General features: G+C 31.5%; 3 protein-coding genes across 6 annotated transcripts in view; 2 read left to right on the forward strand and 1 right to left on the reverse strand.

Annotated features, from left to right (window-relative positions):
- Nucleotides 1-12,824, forward strand: part of LOC111002310 (probable G-protein coupled receptor CG31760) — a 40,507-nt gene extending 27,683 nt beyond the window's left edge. Inside the window, exons 4-17 of the mRNA XM_045632934.1 lie at nucleotides 2,003-2,195; nucleotides 3,400-3,558; nucleotides 5,696-5,828; nucleotides 6,483-6,615; nucleotides 7,427-7,559; nucleotides 7,964-8,117; nucleotides 8,475-8,584; nucleotides 9,202-9,346; nucleotides 10,441-10,510; nucleotides 10,769-10,907; nucleotides 11,069-11,174; nucleotides 11,301-11,441; nucleotides 11,636-11,797; nucleotides 12,569-12,824. Of these exons, the coding sequence (XP_045488890.1) occupies nucleotides 2,003-2,195; nucleotides 3,400-3,558; nucleotides 5,696-5,828; nucleotides 6,483-6,615; nucleotides 7,427-7,559; nucleotides 7,964-8,117; nucleotides 8,475-8,584; nucleotides 9,202-9,346; nucleotides 10,441-10,510; nucleotides 10,769-10,907; nucleotides 11,069-11,174; nucleotides 11,301-11,441; nucleotides 11,636-11,797; nucleotides 12,569-12,595 (1,805 nt within the window). The 3' untranslated portion in view covers nucleotides 12,596-12,824. The remainder of the gene's footprint in view (nucleotides 1-2,002; nucleotides 2,196-3,399; nucleotides 3,559-5,695; nucleotides 5,829-6,482; nucleotides 6,616-7,426; nucleotides 7,560-7,963; nucleotides 8,118-8,474; nucleotides 8,585-9,201; nucleotides 9,347-10,440; nucleotides 10,511-10,768; nucleotides 10,908-11,068; nucleotides 11,175-11,300; nucleotides 11,442-11,635; nucleotides 11,798-12,568) is intronic.
- A 579-nt stretch (nucleotides 12,825-13,403) lies between these two features.
- LOC111002311 (protein MIS12 homolog) lies at nucleotides 13,404-16,294 on the reverse strand. Its single transcript, XM_022272465.2, has 2 exons — nucleotides 15,453-16,294; nucleotides 13,404-13,770 (listed from the first exon to the last, which is right to left on the reverse strand). The coding sequence occupies exon 1, from the start codon at nucleotides 16,066-16,068 to the stop codon at nucleotides 15,454-15,456; it is 615 nt and encodes a 204-aa protein (XP_022128157.1). The 5' UTR covers nucleotides 16,069-16,294; the 3' UTR covers nucleotides 13,404-13,770; nucleotide 15,453.
- A 1,288-nt stretch (nucleotides 16,295-17,582) lies between these two features.
- Nucleotides 17,583-18,926, forward strand: part of LOC110996660 (dual 3',5'-cyclic-AMP and -GMP phosphodiesterase 11) — a 147,138-nt gene continuing 145,794 nt past the window's right edge. For 3 of the 4 annotated variants that reach the window (XM_045632832.1, XM_045632831.1, XM_045632833.1), the window contains exon 1: nucleotides 17,584-17,890. The gene's annotated coding sequence lies outside the window, so the exon portion shown is untranslated. Of the gene's footprint in view, nucleotides 17,891-18,926 lie in introns of all 4 variants that reach the window. The other variant, XM_045632828.1, reaches the window with a different exon arrangement.

The following is an 18,926-nucleotide window of genomic DNA, read 5'->3' on the forward strand; positions in this document are numbered from 1 at the left end:
ATAATCACAAATAGCTTTATGTAATCAGCAAAAACAGGTTACTTTTTGACACGATATATTTGATAAATTTATCAATTTGTTTGTAAATTCTATCACTGAGCGTTTCTTCGAACTCAAAGATGATAGCAATGCTACAGATAAAAATCTATAAAGGCATGCAATAAATTACATTAAAGGAGATGTAGAGGTGTAATTATGTATATATAGAAATTTCGTAATTCCATTTATAATTATGTTTACGTATGATTATTTATTCTATTTGGAACTGGCTCAAATAAAGGTAGAACAATTCAAAGTATATTGTTCATAGGAAAATTCCCTACATATTTCTTATGCCGATACGTAAGCAAATGTGTTTCTACGTGCACAGCCTCCGATGTACTTCGTACGTGCCTTCAAAGATACAGAGCGGAAGCTCATTTTCATTTCCTGTTTATTGAACTTCCGCTTACAGCAATTTTCAGGCGACGTTCGGTTTTAAATATGAGAATTACATACTTTGGTTCATTGTGTTTATCATTATGTGATAGCATCATTTGGAAAATAAAAAACCTGTCTATATGACAGTGTATCTGCCATTTAAAGATAATGCAAATTAATCACAACTTTAAAACCATAAAATTTCCATATCTTTCAAACGTGAATATATCTCTTTATTTATACAACTCAACCCAGGAGTACTTACAGCAGTCATGGGCAATATACGACTTCTATGAAGGGATTGGACCGTTAAGTGAAAATAATGTAAAAAGATCGCATTTATATCCGTTAAAATTAAGATAAACATAGTAATACATCTCAAATTTACATTATTTCAAAATAATCTTAACAATTATTTTCTAAAACAACGAATTGTTTTAATGAATGTCTTTTGTTTTGCTTTTAAATGGGAGAAATTACTGAGAAATTGTTGCAATTATCCCGCAAAGATCAGTTTCCATTTGACCTCGGGAAAGAGGGTGGAACTTGGCTTAGTGATCTTTTCAGTGCGCGATTCATGTTTTACTTACTTGTTTATTTTAATATGATGTATGGAAATTTTACAAAATAAAATTAGGTACGTACAATATTTATTATCCAAAATCCATCCACTTTATTTCAGTCGTAGCACGAAATCTTTTCCCGGTAATTTTTTTTAAACATTGTATCGCGGATCTAGTATACATAGTTAGTAATTTCATACGGACATAACTATTTTAAATATTTAAAAAAACTAAAATTTTATTTAATAATAATATTATTATTTTATTTATTGCAAGAATATGGTACTAAATGTTAAGGTGGTACAATCGTAAATAGTTCGCATATTCTGCCACACACTGGAGGCCAAATTTATATTAATTTACATTATTAGTCAAAGCCAAATCTTATATTATGTATATATCATACTTTATTAAATTTGTATCAATTACAATGTCTCACGCAAATAATAATTTATTAAATAGTAGATTTTTAAAGACTCCAGTCGGAAGAGCTTTTAATTCTTTTGGTAATTTATGGTAAACTTTAATTGCCATACAAAAGGTGTTTCTGCAAAACAGTTCTAAATTCATTTTTGGCACAGCCAATTTCTTCCTATGTCTGCTTCTTACTTCGACTTCACTTAATCAGGTATACCTAATAAAAGTTTCACCGTTAAACGTACGTTATAACGTTGGAAAAAATTATGAAATCATTTTCAATCCCATTCAATGCTAACCTTTTTTTTATTTTATTTAATCGTCTGATATAAGTTGTTTTGTACCATATATTTTTTATAATATACTTTATCCTACGTTTATTTAGATACCCTTTTATGACCAATAAATGTCGGTATATAAAAAATCTTTATGACAATTATTTATTATTCTCAAATTATAATAATGTATCAATGTTACGCGTTCCTTACAGCACGAAGTAATTAGAAGAGTTGTATAAACTTATGAATGTTATTGATGAGTTTACTATTTAGTACAAGAGGCTCGCTACTCAATTAATGTACCAAACCAAACTTTTTCTCCAGATGTTCTTACAGCGGTCTCAAGAGGGCTAGTGGTTGGTTCAAGTGCATCAGAAAGAGTAGTTGGTGCTCGAGCAATAGCATTACGACCCGATGGTGTGGTTAACAATTCCATCGCCTGGGAAAAGTATGGAGCTGAACCTGTCGCTGGAGTAACACCATCACTGGAGAAGCCACCTGATTCAGACTTTCCTTGGTAGGTATATCTCTTACTTTTGCTTATTATCCACAGAGAACATAATGTGTACGTATTTATATAGAACATAAATACACTATAGTGAGAATTCATGGTACACTGATACTATAATTATACAATATATATTATAACTAAAGTACTATTTCCCTTTCTGCCAAATAGTTGATGCTTTGATGATATAGATATATAAGTACTTTAAATAATACGCTGCAATTAGACTTATGAATAGGAAAGGTTAGTCTTTTAATTACGTGTATCACACATTTTCAAGAATGCTCAGATTAATAGTTGCTGTCACTATGACCTTCGCATATACACAAAGCGTTTTCAAACAGAAATAAAAATCACCATCCGGGCAGTGTTATCTTAAATAAAATACTAGCGGCACGAGCCGGCTTAGCTCGGGTGGACGTTTTTTTAAAAAGGAACATATTGTATATAATTATGTACTAACTACTAAGTTCCTGATTAAAGACAATACAATAGAAAAAAATAAACCAAAGGGGGTATTGGGGTACAATTCGTTAGAGCTTCGTAGGGATTTGGCTGTGGTAAGGTTTGGTCTAAACGTTATTAAAAACGAAACGGAAAGCGCATACTTGATGGGGGAAATCATCAGACTGTACGTTCCGGACAATTATTACCGCTGCCGGAGGCATAACCTCTTTGCTGTGCGTTCGGCTCGCACTGTCCAGCGTCAACAAGCTCCCATTCCTCGACTACTCTCGATGCTAAATGGGTTTCTCGACTCTTCACCGGAGAGTGACCTATTTGGTGAGCGTATGGCGGCAGTGTACTCTGATTTGAGGGTATACTTGGAGAGTATTAGGGGTTAGAATAAACTGTGTTTTATGTTATTTTAATTTATTTTGTATTGTATATATTATAGTCTATTTTATTGTGAGTTTAGCCATGTCTGTAATTAATAAATAAATAAATAAATGTTCTTTATTATTGAGAGAAATTATTATTATAGTTTTAGTAGGGTATCTTATTTTTTGGCATAGGCAAAAAATCTTAATATAGTTTAATCTGTGTTAATGTAGCATTCAAATAGTGAACAAATTAAAAAAAATACTTTAATGAGCCAATTTGTTAGAAACATTTACATAATTTTTATTTACACAACTTAGATATAAATCTTTCCTCTCTATAATATTAGTACGTACGTACCTACGTATTGTGGCAATATTTATTATCATAGGTATGTGTCAGCTCATGAAAGTGACTCTCTTCGATCACCGAAATTCATGCCGTCCTCCCCTGGTGCTACAATGGAGGGGTGGTGGACTTACCCATACTACAGCTGTTCTGCAAAACGTTGGCTGCTGTCATATACAGTGCCTGTTTCTACAATACGTGGGTGAGTAATAGACGTAGTCACAGCTGCCTGTATTTGCACTAAATAATTTTTAAAAAGATATAAAATATGAATACTGTATTTTAATTCGTTTTATAGTAGTATTGTTCGTAATATAATAGTAATTCAGTATTATTCTCTATGGGTAATTGTCTGTAGATTACGGCACGTGTTTCCGCAAGTGATTCGCCTTCTACATCGTGCTTGCGTTATTCTATTGCCGTTTTGTAAATTTTGATTTTTCACTTGGAAAATACAACGCATTAAGCAGATTAGGTTATGATTCTTATAATTATTTATTCAAAAATGTACTGTTGAAATACGTTTTATTAAGAATAAAACAAAATAAAGTTCATAGTATTGTCTTTTATTAACATAACGTTTACACATTTAAAGAAAAACACTTTTTTACGGATTATAGTTATGTATTATTGTATTTAAACTTATAATTATTTGGACATATTTTTAAATTTAAACCGACGTTTCGCGTGCTTTACGCACGCTGTCCAAATATGTCCAAATAATTATAAGTTTAAATACAATAATACATAACTATAATCCGTAAAAAGTGTTTTTCTTTAAAAAATAAAGTTCTCTAGCCGGCCCCGCGCGGTCTGTAATTGAGGTGACCTAATAAGTTTTGGAATTCAGATTTACAAAGAGGGGCATGCCAGCTCCTTTGAAATTTGACGTTAGAAGGCAAATTCAAGCCTGAGCCACTCTAACAAGCAACATAGAAATTAATTAATATATAATATATATTAATTAATTTCTATGTTGCTTTACAATTTCATATTTGGTATATTATACCAAATATGAAATTGCAAATAATCTTATTAAGCCTAAGATTTCTTCATCTCTTCCGTGAACCTGCTGTGACTAACACAAACCGTCGACTTTTTGAGTCCCGGAAATGCCGGTTTCCTGGACGTTTTCCTGTACCTCGCGAACCATTGTTTAATACACACATAGACAGAAATTCTACTGGTGCAGAGCCGGAGATTTAAACTACGGGCTGACTAAATAAATACGGAAAAATATTACAACAATAATTAATCAATCAATCAAAATATCTTTATACATATATATATACATAGGTAAATACTCGTAAGTACACTTATGAACGTCAAAAAAACGAATTAATTGTAAATTTACATTTACTACCAGTTCGCAAGTCAAGGGCATAGAGAATAAGTAAGAAAGAATAACAGTAGCTTACGTTTGAAATACCTAGATGGAGACAAATCTTACTTTAAATAAAAATTCCAGTATACGGAAATTCGTTATGGGCCCACAGATAAGATTAAGAGATAGATCGATTAAGTAATAACGCTGATAATCTTGAAGTATGGCTGAATTAACGAATTTTATCGAAAAATGCTTTAAAACATTTCACTTAGTGCTATCTGAATCTCAGATCCGTATCAACCATAACGAAGAAGATATTATTTAAGCTTTTATTTAATGATTCGAAGTCAAAATCATTTATTTAGTTCACAATGTTCACTTATGAACTTCAAAAAATAAATATACATAAAATTAAAAGAATTTTCGTCCGTCCGTACCGTCTGAGGTCAGACGGTGAATCCATTTTTGACCATCTGAGATAGACGTCTTAATCCTAATATTGATACAATTGTGCCAATAACCAATATACGGATTGTAATAGCCATCTGTCGATATAAGATATCCATGGTAGGTCGGATCGGTGTATGTGAATTGACCTTTGTATGAAAATGACAGTTCAACAAAAAGCTATTTGATATGTTTTAAACATAGACATGTATATTTTAATATTATTTGTACGGTTTTATTTACTTTATTTGGTTTATATTGATTATAAAAAATTAGTATAAAGAGCGAAGAGATTGCATTCTATCCGTCGCCAAAAATGGATTGCCTTCGTAGGGTTTGGTTATTAGGATGCAGATAGGAGATCGATCGACTGTCATGGTCTGATCTCAGGTTGTTTTCCATCTTAGATTGTGGTTTAATTATTGGGTTCGGACGTAAAGGTACTCCCTTTAATATATATTTTAGTTCTTATATTTTAGTTTATGTTATAGTAATAATAATAATTTAGTATTATACTTTTGCAAAATATAATATATATATAATAGATAGTATATAAATATTCCAGACTTAAAGGGGTGGTGTCGTTAGACATAGACATATCCAGTTTGGAAGTGAATCAGTGCGAGGCGGACGAATATGACGACAACCAAATATATTCATTCCACGGCACGCATAAGTGCCCTAATGAAACTACTTATGTGAGTATTGTTTATTTATTTTTATTTATCTACTTATAAGAACAGACATGTCTAAAAAATACAGTATTATATGACGTTGCAAATTTTGTTTTTTTTTTTACCTAACAGGCAAGGAAACAGAAGTAAAACTAAACGTAAGAAGAAGATAACAGACATAATAACGTTAAGTAGAAAGATTATTATAATCAGTCAATGATGTTATAAATTACATTGTAGCGTCTTCACAAAGTTTTCAAGCATATTTATTACATATGACAAACTGAGTTTGAAATTAAGTTTGTATAAGAAGCTAATAAGCAAACAGCAGTATTGATGCTACATTGTAGGAACCATGTGTATTTTATCGTATTTCTGCACACACAAGCGACGATCATCTGTGAAATATGAACATAGAAAATTGGTGGACAGCCGGGATTTGAATTCTGCACCTTTAAGAATTACACGCATATTACTGAAATATTTCCGAAACAATTCGACTTAGGGTCCTTCAAGAAAAGAGCATACAAATTCTTAAAAGGCCGGCAATGCACTCACGAGCCCTCTAGCATCGAGTGTCCATGGGCTATCACTTAACATTAGGTGAGCCTCCTGCCCGTTTGCCCCCTGTTCTATAAAAAAAAATCTTTTGCAATAATTTACTATTAATATTTCCAGTGTGAATATAAACCGAACCGCGAATTGAACGCTCGTTTTTCGGGTTGGGCGCGGGGCTCATACATCTGTAAGTGCAGACCCGGATATTACTCAATTCACCACCCGGAAGGCTTCAACGGATCACTCGTTGAAGGTATTATTACATTTTAGAAGTACAAAAATATGGGACAAGTAATGTTTATTGTTATTTGGTAGATTTATATAAGTTGGTATGTGATCATATTTTCCTTTAAACTTGAAATTATTATTTACTGTAGAATCGAACTCAGGGTTATAATATCATTAATCAGGTTATACTGTGCTTATTTATGCACTGACCTATGAAGGCATAAAAATATTCTTTAATTTAGTGGTTTTAACCCTCCAAAGATTTTCTGTGGTTTAAAGTTTACTTGTATTATGACAAATTTACTAAGATTTATAATTACAAATATTCCAGCATATGTAAGTTTTGGCTTTTTTTCATTTTCATAAGGTGAAAGGTCTGAAATTATGTTCAATGTACGTAAAGTCTGACAGTTACAATACATCCTTCGTTACTGACCGAAAAATAGCTTTATCCTCCCTTTTACTTGTATACACAAAATACGGTGTCTTAGTTTACATTTATTTAAGTCACCAATATTAGGCGGATTTTTGTAAAATTATTATTCATTAGTAGTAAATGTATATTAAATCGGTTTAATTAGTCAAAATAACTTAAATTTGAATTTATTTAAATAAACATTTGTGCTACAAAAATTGGTTGTTACAATTAAATTTTTAACACGATTCTGTGCAACTGTGCAAATAAATACGATCTCTGCAAAGTATGAATAGTACATATGTCTATAGGTACATATAGGATGGATTCACTATAAGGAGTAATTAAACTATTTTGTTACTACTATAATATATTCTCATTTTGAAATGCAATAAATATCATTTGCTGTGCTAATTTTCAGTTGCATATCAAGAATTTGAAGAGAACGGCGTAGACATTTGGAATGAGCCGTACGAATGTTTGAAATGTCAACCCGGATGTGACTCGTGTCGGGGACCGGAGCCATGTCTCGCTACGTATAATTGGCCGTTTCGGTAAGTTTAATTTGCCTAAATTTATCACGTGGTGTTAGATTATGATTTTTATTTTAAAATAGGAACTTCTTTTTACTAAAATAAATAGTTTTGATTTTTGAAGCGTTCCGAACATTCTTTGATCTTACATTTTATTTTCTTAACATTTTTTGAAATGTACGAAACGAATTAATCAAAAAAATTTACACTCGCAACCCATTTACAAAACTGTAAGAAACACATTTTTTCGTAAATAGATAGAAATTAGATTAGTTAGGGATTAGAAAGACGGCGACTCTGTGTTGGATAATCACCCAACGGCAGGCTTGTCTGAGAACTAATAAAATGTATAAGCAAGCAAATTGTTAGTTGCCTCTAAAATTCAGTATTTACTTATGTATTGACTACGTTTTTATTTCTTTCAGGATATCTCTCCTAGTGATATCAGTGAGCTGTGCTGTAATGACAGTTGTACTAACCATCTACACGCGCCATCATAGACGAGTCAAAGTGTTTCGCGTCGCCAGCCCCGTCTTCCTCTCTATTACTCTTCTCGGTTGCGCTATAATGTATATGGAGGTTGGGGAAAATTTAATATAATAGCCTAATAAGTGATACATAATATAATAATCACAATTATTTTTTATAACTGAATATTTCACAGTTAGCCCAATTTACCTCAATAAGCATATCGTTTTTTAATTTGGACTGAATTAATTAATGCGGTTTAAAAACAATAAATATGAAATTGATGGTTTTACTGGTAAATTGATATCTACAAGTTTTATAGCTTGTTAAAATTTATTAAGTTCATTAAAACTTTACTATGTTAAGTCAAGATAATCAACTTTAAACAGAAGTAATATATTTCAGAAAGATTTTAGTGTCTTATTATTCGTTAGATATCCAAAGATAGTAAACTACATTTGCTTTCAGATGGCCGCTATTTTTCCAGTTCTTGATATGTATTCGTGTATAGCGACAAAGTGGACACGTCATATGGGATTTTGTATCACATACACCGCGCTACTGATGAAAACATGGAGGTAACTGTATTAAGACATTATTTTATTAACTGCGATATGCTCATAAATTTAACACACAATACTTATAGTGATATAACTTAAACGGATCGAAAATATATAGATATATAGCTATATATATAGATATATAGCTATATATATAGATATATATATATATTTCTTGTGTGCGTGTGTATGTGACTGAACTCCTCCTAAACGACTGGACCGATTTAGACGAAATTTTTTGTGTGTAAGTTCAAGGGGATCTGGGAATGGTTTAGATTCACAATTTTGTCCGCTGGACAATGTTTTTTTAATTAATTTTCAATGTATTAGTTGTTGTTGATTTTGGAATGTTTTACATTGGATCCGACAGACGGCGCTACCATCGCAGTGTCAAATTTTAAATAATATTCGAATTTTAATTTTAGTCTGTCCCGAAATTTAAAAAAAGTTTTGTTATCATTGTGTTATATCGTGTGTGACCATGTGCTGGATCGTTAGATATTGTCATAACATTTGAATAATAATTTTCATCAAAATGGCTTATTAAAAATTGAAATTTTGAAATTAAAGACGTGTAGACAGGACAACGTCTGTCGGATCCGCTAGTATAGATATATATATGTCGACTTTTACAGGGTCTCTCTAACGTATCGCGTAAAGTCAGCGCATAAGCTAAAATTAACAGACAAGCAGCTCCTCCAATGGATGGCTCCTATACTCCTGATTATGCTGGTCTACCTGGGCACATGGACTCTGTCGGCGCCGCCCGACGCCGAAGTGGTATGTATAACAAGTGGTTTATTGCAATTCAGTTGGCTTAGATGTTTTTGTTCACTGCGAAATGCAGTAGTGATTAACGATAAATATAAAAATTAATCAAAAAGATTTTATTTAAATAATTAGTAAATACTATCACCGTCGTATATGAAATTGATTTAAAAACACCAAAATAATATTTATTAATTCACACTGTTTAATTGTACTGGTACGAAACACTTGTTCTAAATATAAAAATACTAGAATATACATATTGTGTGAGACATGGTAATTTATATAAATTTAATTATGTATGATAATTGACTTAATTGATATGAATCTGACTAATAATGTAAAATCTAAACTAAGATAAATTTGCGCGCCACTGTGTGTGGCAGAATATGCGAACGACTGACAATTGTACCACCTTGACATTTTGTACCATATTCGTGCAATGAATAAATTATTATTATTATTATTACAAGTTGAACATAGTTATCGATTTCCATGCCACCTAGATCTAACTTTACGATGTCGAATTCAGGTGTTGGTGTGCGCGCACATCGTAAATTTTTCTCCATAGCGCCAAAAGTATAAAATAAAAAATAAAAAAGTTCTTGCCTAAATTCAAATTCACGACACAGAGAACAACACGGTTTACCTAATCACTAGGCTGCTCAAACTGGGACTTCGCCTTCAAAACTAGTACGCCAACTGTGGTGATTTGGTACTACCGCTTGTCAATCGGGCTCCTTGGGCTCCTTGATCTTTTTCGGGCCCTTTCCAGAGGCATGTAACTCTATACATACTTTTTAATTTTAAAACTACAATTAGCTATCGACTTAGATTTCGCTAGTGAAACCTTTAAGAATCACAGTTATTAGAATCCTGCATACATTGATAATTTAATCTAATTTTGACTCAATATTTTTTCTGATTATAACGCGTTTATTATATCGCTTTAATATTGTTAATCCATTGTCCAAAGTTTGTAAAACACATGAAACGGCACATGTGAAATTTAACATAAATAATAGTAAAATTTAAGAATTAAACGTGTTAATAATAATGAAAACTGCGTTTTTTGCGTGTTTTTAATAATGTAATATTATTTTCAGATTACTGACAACAGAGGACTTAAATTCAAACAATGTACATATAACTGGTGGGATCACAGTTTAGCAATTGGTAAGTATTCGAACCGTGACCATGCTATCTCCACTAGTGCAATCGACCTTCATTAAGAACCTCAATGTCTAATATCAATAGAAACTTATAACTTTAAAAATCTTTGCATCGCCACGATAATTTTTTCTAGTCTTAAAATTTAGTTATCATAATTTTATGTATTTTTGGACAATGTTGAATATTTACTATTAAATATTATTTGAAAAATTATTCATTCTTCCTCTAAACCAATAATTCATTTAAAGTATTTATTTTTAGGTGAGATTCTGTTCTTGTTATGGGGTGTACGTGTGTGCTATCGTGTACGTCACGCTGAAAGTCTATACAACGAGGCTAGATTAATCTCTATAGCCATTTACAACATCTTCACAGTCAATTCTTTAATGATTGCTTTTCAGTAAGTGCTTTTTTTAAATAAAATTAAACATTATACTTAAAACAAATGAATTTTGTATTATTGGAATTTCCATTTTTATCGATGTTTGTTTCGATGTAATCCCAAAGTGTATATTGTATTAGATCTGTACCTAAATAATAATAAATAAATAACTTTTTCAGCCTGTTAATTTTACCCCGAGCCGGTCCAGACATTAAGTACTTACTGGGTTTCATAAGAACCCAACTCTCTACATCAACTACCGTCCTATTGGTATTTTTACCTAAGGTAAACTATTTATTTTCTCAATCAATTTAGTTTCCAAAATAGGAGAGATTATAGCTCAAATTATCTCGACTATTAACAAGGCGTTAATTTCGTTGGCCTTTTGAGTTTGAGTAATATTATTTGTAGGTTTTACGTGTTGTACGAGGTACAGGAGACACATGGGATAGCAGAGCACGAGCACGTGGTGTGCCTGCCTCTTCTCTGAACGGTATCGGACTAGTACCAGATGACCCGCCCGATCTTTACCAGGAGAATGAACAGTTAAAGGTATAAAATACATGATCTCGTTTAACTTATCGCCTCGATAGTAGGTTTACTAAAGCACCGATTTATGGTGGAAAGTACTACATAATTTTAGCAATAAATCTCATAAAGTCACGTACTCCTTTTTTACATACAACTAAGGATATAACTAAGGATCTACGGATTAATAATATGAATATATTATAATATACTTTCAGGAGGAAGTGCAGAAGTTAGCCGCCCAAATCGAATTCATGAAGATAGTTCAAATGGAGATGCACAATCGCCACTTGCGGCCAAAGCCCGGAGGATACTTCAGCGCCAACGCGACTACCATGCCTCAGAGTCCCATGCACTCGAAGACACTTAATATTTCACAAGTACGTATATACATATTTTTTTATGTAATAGAAGGCAGACCTGATGTTAAATGATACTGCAGGGCATAGACACTCACATTGCCTCATAGAATAGTCAGTATAGCCATAGAATAGCCTCATAGCATAGAAGGCTCACAAGTGCGTTGCCGGCCTTTCAAGAATTGGTATGCTCTTTTCTTGAATGGCCCTAGAAGTCGAATTTGTTCGGAAATTCTTCCGCTGCAGCTGATTCCACATAGTGGTGTTGCGCGACAAATGTCTCAGAAAACGCACAGTTGTGGAACGACTGACGTCGGGATGATACGAATGGTATTTTTTATTTTGCCTTGACGTCCGTTAATGAAACTCAGCTGCAGGAATTAGACCGAACAACTCCTCTAAATACTCTCCATGAGCTGGTACTGGGTAGCTGCCGCCCAGAGCTGAGACCAGTATTTCATTTGGGGTCGAATTTGCGCTTCAAGGAGTTGCAAGCGGTGCCCGAGAGTGAAGTACCGTCTCGCCTTGCACACTAAGTTTTCGGAGGCTAATTTAGCCTTCCATTACAAATGACCGAGAACCACCACCGCCTTGAAAGAGGGGAGTAGCTACAAAAGCATTTTTTAAGCGGAAAACGCGTGGGCTTGTGTCTTCTTGGGGTTACATTGGAGTAGATTTAGTCTACCCCAGTCCGAGACTCCACTTAGAAGAGTTTCTATATACTCATACTGCAATCAGTATTAATATCCGTCTAAGAAGTTTAATAAAACTTATTGTTATATTTTTATTTAGGAGAACACAGAGTGGGGACCAGTTTGACTGGTGGCGCTGAGTGATGGCTGGTGTTGGCCTGGTCCGGCTGCAAAACATGTACTTACAGCTGTAGACACTAGACCGCCTGCTTTTGTATAATTATATTTAACTTGTAAATGAGACCTAGATCAGAACTATTTCTAGACAGGTCTTCCTTTTCTAGCAGATTGCTTGCACAATAACTGACTTCAAGGTTTAAATAACTATAAAATCTGATTTAACTATTGAGTTTAATTAATATTTATTCATTTAACCATATCAATACAATACCTGGATTCCAGTAGCAGCTAGCTAAGTGAAGGTGACTTAGTAATAAAAATGTATGTTATTATGTCCCAAGCATGTATTAATTACAATGTTTTTGAAGACCACAATATGTTATAAATACCCAAACTCTGTCAATAGACCAGCTACTTATAGGTTTTTCAGAATCCACGAATGAAATTGTGAGTAGAACCTAACAAGCTAAACAAAGAACATGTGACTGCATTTCTGTTAATATTGTGACTAAAAAAATTATTTAGCTACACTTGAAAATACTACAGATATTTTTTATCTCTACAATAAAAAATCTAGTCATTAAAGTTGCCAGTAATTATATAAGTTAGATGTACATATTTTATATAGATAAAGTCAAAAAGGCTGCATATTTTTCTTATTGTTTTTGTTTCAATGTGAAAGTATCTTAGTTTTAGCCAAATAGCATATCAAAAATATTGGTTAATATTTTTCAAGTAAAACTACTTTACAAATGTTTCATGTATGTTTACTTCCACAATACATATAATCAATAATAAATTTAATTTACAGTACTTTAATCTGATCTAAAAAGCAAATGCTTATTTTCTTATGCTTTAATTTTGTAAGTAAAAGCGTTTAGAAGTTAGAATAGGTCTGAGATATATAAATATTTAGATCATGAGTGTTGTCATCTAGACAATAAATTCAAATTACTGGATTAAATCTTTTTGTTAAAATTTCACCTCTATAAGAGATGTACATGTTTATGTAAATAATGTCTTAAAAGCATACATTCTAAAATGTATATATTCAAAATATATCCTTACTTTGCATTGTATAGTAAATTGTATCCACCCAGTATGTCACATGAAAATTGTTGATTTCCTTTGGATTTATAAAATACTGTATACCCATAAGCCATTTTAACAACCTCCTTTATCCTGAAATGGAAAAGAATATGATAGAAATATACAAAGTATCTTTGTAAAAAATATTACTGCAAAAAGAACAACTCACATAGCAATTACATTTTCATGTTCCATATCAGTGTGGAAACCAGACAAAATAACATTTATTTTTGAAACACATATGAATCTCAATAAAAAATTAAATGATAAATGTTAAGTTGCAAATTCCTGCTTCAGAAAAAGTTAATACACTTTAAAAAGGAATACTATTCATAAATCGAATGGTTTAAATATGTTGTATATATATGTGGTATAAAATGTCAATTTTTCTTAAATTTGAAAGAGTCAATATATCAGATTATTCTTACAAAATATATTTTTGTAATCACAATAATTCATATCATTGTTTCAATAATGTTCTATGAGACAAAAATAAACACATTTAAATGAAAATAATTTTATTTATAATGCAGAATGTTTTAGCTTTTTCATGTCTATTCGTAAATTTTCTAGAAGTATACTTTTTTGATGTGACAATTGTAACATAAACTAGTTATTAAAATTTGCCATACAGGCTCAATAAAAATTCCTTATATGGTCATGCTTGTCATGTTGTTGTAACCTAAGTGTTAGTTGATGTATTATGTAAATTCAGCATCAATGCTCATTATTTTTGTAAATGTTACTTTTTCATAGAATTGTAAGACATAAATGTGATATAAATAGTTTTTATTAGGATTAGATCCATTGCCAGATACAATTTGGGATTAAAATATGGTTTTAATATTTATGACTACAAATTAGACCAAACACAACACACAACAGGTGTTGCCCAATATAGAAAATTGAAAAGATTGATGATTAATTTTACGAATGTAGCATTGTTAATAAAAACAATGCTACATTAATTAATAATGTTGTCTATAAAATTAATTACAGACAAAATAAGTCAGTGTATGTGTATTACAGATTATAATTATTCATTTTAAATTTTATTATATGTTGATGGTACTTCAATGTCGATAAAAAATTAAGTTGTGAAATATTACAAATTGTATTTGGTCATTTTTATTAAAAAGTAATGATGTTGGTAGATAGTATTTATTTACACTTTTAACTTTACTTGCAGATAGTAATTGTGCCAAGCTATATAAACCTTTTAGACTATGTTTTCATTTATGAAAATATATTTTATGGAGGAACTCATAAATGTTAAATAAGTTTGTGTAATAGAATGAAATAAATGTTGTTGTTCTCAGTTATAGATGATGTAAGATGTGTTTTTACAAAAAATAAAAAGTACCTGTTACTATGTTTTTATAATACCAATACCTATGCAGAACTCACCAAAAGTGTTAATATGTACATATAACATGATATAAAACCTATATCCAAAGCGGTTTGTAAATATAGAAAATGTAAAATGGTTTTACAGCTAGAGACTAAATATTTCAATTGACCTTTGAACCATACATAACATACATTGAGAATATGAGCTTTAACATACAAAGCAATTTTTTTGTAAAATATAAAGTAAGATTTAGTCATGACTCCACACAGCAATATCATATTTGAGTCAGAGTCATAGGTCACATTAAGTCTTTCACACTCAATTCTTTATCGTTAATAGGTACTAATACTAGGTAAGTAATTAAATATTTTATTTACTCTTACTATATTATATTATTTACAAATTATTAGTATAATTCACTTACCCTAATCTTTATACAATTTATCATAAATTTCAATAAATGGCAATCTTGCACTTAAAAACTGAACTGTGTTAATCATAGCTTTAACAGTATCTGGACTTTCTAAATTCTGTTGCATCACATCAACCACTTCCATATCTTTTTTTGTGAGTTCTATAACATCTTCAATTGATGATAACTCTTTATCTTCTTTAGATAACCAAGATTCCATCAATGCACCCCGCAGCACTTTCTTCTTGAGATTATTTACTTCTTCATTCAACAAGTTATACTCAGTTTCAGAAATCTGTTTGGACTGTTCATCATCTTCTGGTAAAAGTACATTTGGCGGTATTTTTAGCATTTTTTCAATTTCCGTATCAATAACATCCAATGGTGCGCTGGCTTTGTTACAATACAGACGAATAAGTTTCTCGCGTGTATGGGCTAATAAAACTTCATCAGTTTCGTTTAATCCCAAAGTATTGTGAACACCATAAAAAGCCTTTGTAACCGATGCACGTATCTTATCTTCTACCATTTCTCGAACCGCTATCTTTAGTCGTTGTGACCCAAAACCAAAGTGCTGGGTTTCATACTCCTCTTCAGTTCCACCAGACCATTTTTCAGTTTTAATCATTTTCTTTGATATAGCGATACAAGCACAGGTAGATATGAATTGATACACCGTTACTATAATATAGAATCCAATTGTACTATATTATTGAATCAATTGTTAAGCTGTTTTAATATTCAAGTTAAAACAAATTTATAAAATATTAGGACTCATTAGACCGTTAGTTGAAACTTGAAAATTGAAATAAACAATTTTTTTTTGTATTAATTCCGTTGACCGTTCATACAAGAACAACATTCAATGTAAATTGACAACTGACAGTGACATCGCACCTATCATACAGATAAGAAATAATTCTATATATATTGTTATTTATATAAATCTATTTATATTTATATTTTATTAAGAGTATATTATGTATATATATATATAATCTAAAAAAATTAATCATATCTGATATATAAAGTCACGCGCGGACAAAGACATAATTTAAAAAAATTATAACGCTTGACAAATACACAGCACATGCACCACCATCGACATAAAAACATAAACTGAGACAATAACCTCAAAAAAATGGACGCCGTTTCGCCCATTCACGGACAATTCGGACTGCTTCCATGTGGCGTGGCGCACGTTTCTGACATTGACGGACGGCCGCGGATGACGTCCATTTGGCCTGGACGCATGGATTTCAAACGTTTGGAAATCCAAAGCTGCCTGACGTCCATCCAAATGGAATATGTTTTTACCATACATGGGACGATTTTGGACAATGACTACTCCATTCGGATTAATGGACGTATCGTCAGTGGCAGGCTTAAGGAAACATTCGTAATAAAGAATTAGTATTAGTACTCTTTTCGCCAAATAGTCTGAACTAACGAAATAATATTGCAATACTACCTACAAATTATACCTAATACTTTCAATTCAACTATATTAAATTTATAAATTTAAATAAATTTAATATAGTTGAATTGAAAGGATAAAAAAAGGATAGAAAAATGTTCTGATCTGAATGATGAATTCAAAAAGGGTAGAGCGATCGGCCGATAGGAAGTAAAGGATAGCTGGAAAAATTGAATGACGATGTCAAAAAATAAAATAGGGTGGAAAAAGTTGGAGGTGGCCTTCTCCTGGACAGGGGCCGCATCTAAGAGTAGTTCATTTTATATATTTTTGTTAAATGTATGTCAATAAGACGTGGATGAATAAAGGCTTATGATTATTATTAAATATTAAAATATAATATTTCATTAGGATTGGAAATTGAAACGTATATGAACAGAAAAAGAGGAGAGCGACGTCTTTAATCGCAAAATTTTTTAAATAAACTTGTTACTTTGTTATTCAAATGAGTACATATAACCGTACATCTATATTGTTAGTTAGACACGTGCCTTAACTAAACTAAACATGAATATAATCTGTGACAATATTACTAACAAGAACACAACTCACTCTTTAGTTCACAGTTCATTCTGTGCACTCCACCGGTCGCTGCTCTATATTGAAGGTTCATCATAGTCTATACATAACGGTTCTCGGTTCGCCGTTCATTTCAGTTATCGTGCATACGGAGTAAGACATTCATGTTTTTATCTCTACTTGTCGTGATAATAATATAAACAAAATCGAGTTTCCTAAATAACAAGTTATAGTTTACAACTTACCAATAAGAAACTGTGTTCTCACATTATAATTTGTAATATATTAGTTGTTCTTTGAAAGTTGGTTCTTACTTTATATTAATTTTTATATATATCTCGACCGCGTGTGGCATCGGTGTTTACAAAGTTTGTATTGTTTGATATTGTGTTTAGTTTTGTGTGTGTTTCACCCTGACCCTGTACAGTGTGCAGTGACTCATTATAAGTGTGAGGTAAGTTATAAATACTCACTCACATGCATAATATTAATATAATCACAAAATACTAATGCTAAAACGAACTGAAAACATTATCTACACAAGAGTTCCGATTCATTACGATTAAATATTTTTACTCAATGCCTACAATAAAGAAATATTTACAAGAATTTCAAAGGAATTGTTTTGTGTGTTTAGCTAGGAAGTGTAAAGTTTAAACTTATAACTAATTTTGGAAATATACATAATATGTATTCATTTTTACAGCGCATTTTTATTTATTATATAGAATATAAAAAATCACCATCAATATTGCTGAAGCCAATCGCTATATAGATTTTTCTTATCGTCGTGATTATTTTTTACTTATCGCATATTCCTAGAAATAATAAAAAGTTAAATAACTAATAATTTCCTAGGACCTTTTTACTTTGTCACTAAACTAAAGGCCTTATATTTAGCAACGATTCAAACATGAATCTTGTTTGATTTTATGATTGGATCAGAAATTAGATTTGGTTCTCAAATAGCGAAAATTAAAATTACATATGACGCTACCAACATAACCTTACTTAAGAAATGTGTCCGATTTGTTAAAAAATTAAAATTCATGCAGGAAAACAGGTTTTACGAGTCACAAGAACTAGTATAAACTAAACGGGCCTAATATGCGAATTTTACTTATAACGAAAATATTCAGTTAATAATAAAGGATAACATGGATAAATACTAATCATGGTGGAACTGTATAATTTTTCGCTAAAGATTCTTTCTGGCTTTGAACGCGTTACTTTGATTGTAACATTGTACAAGGACCTTAGGGCTGGGCGTTTTCGAAACTCCTAGCGGGCAAGAAGTTTTAATGTAGAGCTTATGTTTGATGTTATATTATTATCAATGCCAACGAGTATAATAGTTGGCAATCTATTATAAGACTGCCTTGAGTCTCGGAAGATGACAAAAATATAATTTTCTTAAAGAAACATTTCTAGAGACTAAATACTATGGCTATATATTCAGTGAGTAGTGTCCTTATTTAAAATCAATGACA

The sequence above is a fragment of the Pieris rapae genome, chromosome 21, assembly GCF_905147795.1.
Source record: "Pieris rapae chromosome 21, ilPieRapa1.1, whole genome shotgun sequence".
Taxonomy (NCBI): domain Eukaryota; kingdom Metazoa; phylum Arthropoda; class Insecta; order Lepidoptera; family Pieridae; genus Pieris; species Pieris rapae.